The 3,096-nt window shown below is 34.8% G+C and overlaps 1 protein-coding gene across 1 annotated transcript in view; it reads right to left on the bottom strand.

Moving 5' to 3' along the window:
- Nucleotides 1-29: 29 nt before the first annotated feature.
- LOC104266718 (C-myc promoter-binding protein-like) overlaps nucleotides 30-3,096 on the bottom strand; it is a 3,520-nt gene continuing 453 nt past the window's right edge. The window contains exons 2-6 of the mRNA XM_018816430.2: nucleotides 2,684-2,732; nucleotides 2,114-2,323; nucleotides 1,556-1,745; nucleotides 1,077-1,286; nucleotides 30-314 (exon numbers count right to left, since the gene is read on the bottom strand). Of these exons, the coding sequence (XP_018671975.2) occupies nucleotides 172-314; nucleotides 1,077-1,286; nucleotides 1,556-1,745; nucleotides 2,114-2,323; nucleotides 2,684-2,732 (802 nt within the window). The 3' untranslated portion in view covers nucleotides 30-171. The remainder of the gene's footprint in view (nucleotides 315-1,076; nucleotides 1,287-1,555; nucleotides 1,746-2,113; nucleotides 2,324-2,683; nucleotides 2,733-3,096) is intronic.

Genomic DNA, 3,096 nt, shown 5'->3' on the forward strand with positions numbered 1-3,096 from the left:
AATTCATACAACGTTTGTTTATAACATTGTACGCATTTAGACGACGGTAAACCCTTTAACATACAAATAATAAAAAGCTTGCAACTTGTGAATGTAAAGCTATACGCAACCACTATAGCACCCTTAAACGTCACAGTGACGATTGTTACAACATAATATTGGCGTGCTATTTTATTTATAAAGGTCGAGTTCACCAAATATTTCACGGCAGTCAATTGCGTGATCATTTGGTGGACGGTCGCATTTATGAGTGAGGGCACGCTCTGCAGGACTGAGAAGTTCGAACGCTCGACGATATTCACGGTCAAATGCAACTGAAATAAAAAGTATTTTAATGTAAGAAATGTACTTAAAAACAGTGATGCACCGAATCGTTAAAAAACGTTTTGGCCAAAACCGAATATTGGTTCATTTGTGCCGAATAAATTCGGCCGAATCAACTCATTAATGTTTTAATGTAAAAAATGTAATTTAAAATAATGGTGTTGTATTTTGACATAGGAACTGTAGTAGTGTTGGGGAATGTAGGATCATAGGAATACACACAGTGAGCATAAGGTGTATAAATACACCTTTAGTTTAACCAACAGTGAGTATGAGGTGTATAAATACACCTTTAGTGTAACCAACAGTGAGTATGAGGTGTATAAATACACCTTTAGTGTAACCAACAGTGAGTATGAGGTGTATAAATACACCTTTAGTGTAACCAACAGTAAGCATGAGGTGTACGGCTATGCTAATAATATAACCAACAGTTAGCATAAAAAATTATACAAAACCTACATAGTAAGCATCTGGGAAACGTAATGTAACCGATAAAAATCAAGTCTACCAATTTGAATAATATAAAATATATATTTCAGTCTAACAATGCCACTTAGGCGAAATTTGAATTGAAAAATGACATAGCAGTCCATATAAAAGGGCGTATATTTTGCCTAAATGGCATCAGCAGTCTGTTGGTCAAATAGAAAAATAACAGACAAAAGTCAAGTCTAGCAAAATTGTATAATATAATATAAATATTTCGTCTAAATGGCATCGTCCATATTTTTATTCAAATATAAACTCACTTGTGTCGATTGAAGCTTTCCCAAGAGCTACAATAATGAAGTAAAGAATTTCCCGATAAGCACTTCTGCGAATCCCATGTTGTACATTCAGTTCGTTTAGCACCGCAACTAATGGACCCAACACATCATCCTGCATGATGCTTTCCTTTATATCGGAGAGGAAAGATTGGGAGTACGATTGATATTCTTCACTTGGACCATTCGTCATTACTGTAAAAGAAATATTTTGTTGAAAAACAAAGATTTTTGGTTACTTTAATATAAAGAAAAAATTTTGACGCAATTTATAATTAATATTGGATCTTATATTTGGCAAAATTTAGTTGGTAATAAAGATTTTGTCACAATGTAAAATTAAAACAACTTTGGCTAAATTAACTTAACGAAACATTTTGATTTGATTTATAATTACAACAATTTCGGCCAAATTTTACTCTTAATGTTTGTTACAATTGCAACATTTTTTAAATACCACTTACTTTGATGCCAGGCACAATATAAAGGTGGTTTGTCTCCATCCAAATGTAGTTTAAGGTTATCCCACATGAGGTGTATGACAACATTGTCCTTTTTGTTGGGGGGGACCTTTGAATTTTGTTGCAGAAGTTGCGATCGAAGTAAAATCTTGTAAAGATTCGAGTGAAGATTCAATCGCCTGAAGCACCAAACCTGGAAGATCACATAAGATTTATTTATCTCTTCAAAAAACTATTTTATTTTATTCCATTCTATTCTATATGATGAGGTCCCTGCAGTGTGGCATGCCATGGGTCCTATAAATTGGGACGAGGTAGAAATTGGGCAATTGGGCATAATCAAAATCATTGTATTTTAAAGAAAAAAGAGGGAAATAACAACAAAACAACAGTTGTTAAAACACACTATGGATAAAAAGTGTAAAAAAGAGTGCCAGTTAAAAAGTGTGGCTGTTGCACTCACAGCGTGCAAAGGATATTTATTTAATCCAACAGTTAACAAGCAGTGAATAAATAAAGACTTAATGTTGTTAAAAGAATATTACATAAATATCAACCCACCAAGTTCCAATATATAATAGGATGATGGTCAACGAAACCAGGCTCCAGTAAGACTTTTGTTCCTTCGTTTTCAAGCAGATTTTCCAATTCTTTTCGCAAAACAAGTGAACTTAGGTAGGGAACGGTCACTGGTTCAAGTATCTGAGATACAGATGGCCCGTTTAACTCAGACTGGCTGTCCCCGAGGCTCATCCCTGCACTGTGGCTTTCCTGTGATGAGAATGTTGTATTATTGAATTAATATCAAGCACCGTGGCATAATGGTAGCATGCCTGCGTTTACGGGGTCAAAGTTGGCCGCTTCTACAATTGTGAGCATACAAGGCTTTGGCCTTAAGCAAGACTCTTCAATGGCAATTACTTCAGCCCAGTGGTTGGTAATGGGTTGTCAAAGTTGTCAGTCATACAGAAAAAAAAATCTAAAAAAATTATTACCCACAAAGTTAACTTGTTAGCGAGCATGAGGTGTATGAAACAGAACATCAGTGTTATAACAAAAGTAATTTCCACCACGCTAGAGTAACATTAAGTTACATTCATTTATTCAATACAAATGTTAATGTAAGCTTACCTCTGTAGCGGAAGATTTGTTTGATAATGGAGAATGAGGGGGGTTATCACTGTAATATAAAGCTCATGTTATAAATACAGTAACTAAACACCATATAATATTCTGTAAGGGTAGATCATATGGTGAGGCATGTCATAGAACGTGGGATTAAGGCCAGGGTTTGCTCGTTATCCCAACACCTAGACGGTCTTAAACAATATGTTTTAATGATAAATGTCTCATTAATACAATGTTTTTTGTTTAGTTAAATTGAATAATTTTATGTATCTGGTGCTGTGGCAGTGGTTAGTGCACCTGCTAAAACAATAATTACTCACAAAGTTACATACGGTGTGACTTGTAAGCTGGCACGTGGTGTATGAAACAGAACACCCGTGCTATAATAGCTGTTACATTCAACATTACTTGATGAT

The sequence above is a fragment of the Ciona intestinalis genome, unplaced genomic scaffold (genome assembly GCF_000224145.3).
Source record: "Ciona intestinalis unplaced genomic scaffold, KH HT000184.2, whole genome shotgun sequence".
Lineage (NCBI taxonomy): Eukaryota > Metazoa > Chordata > Ascidiacea > Phlebobranchia > Cionidae > Ciona > Ciona intestinalis.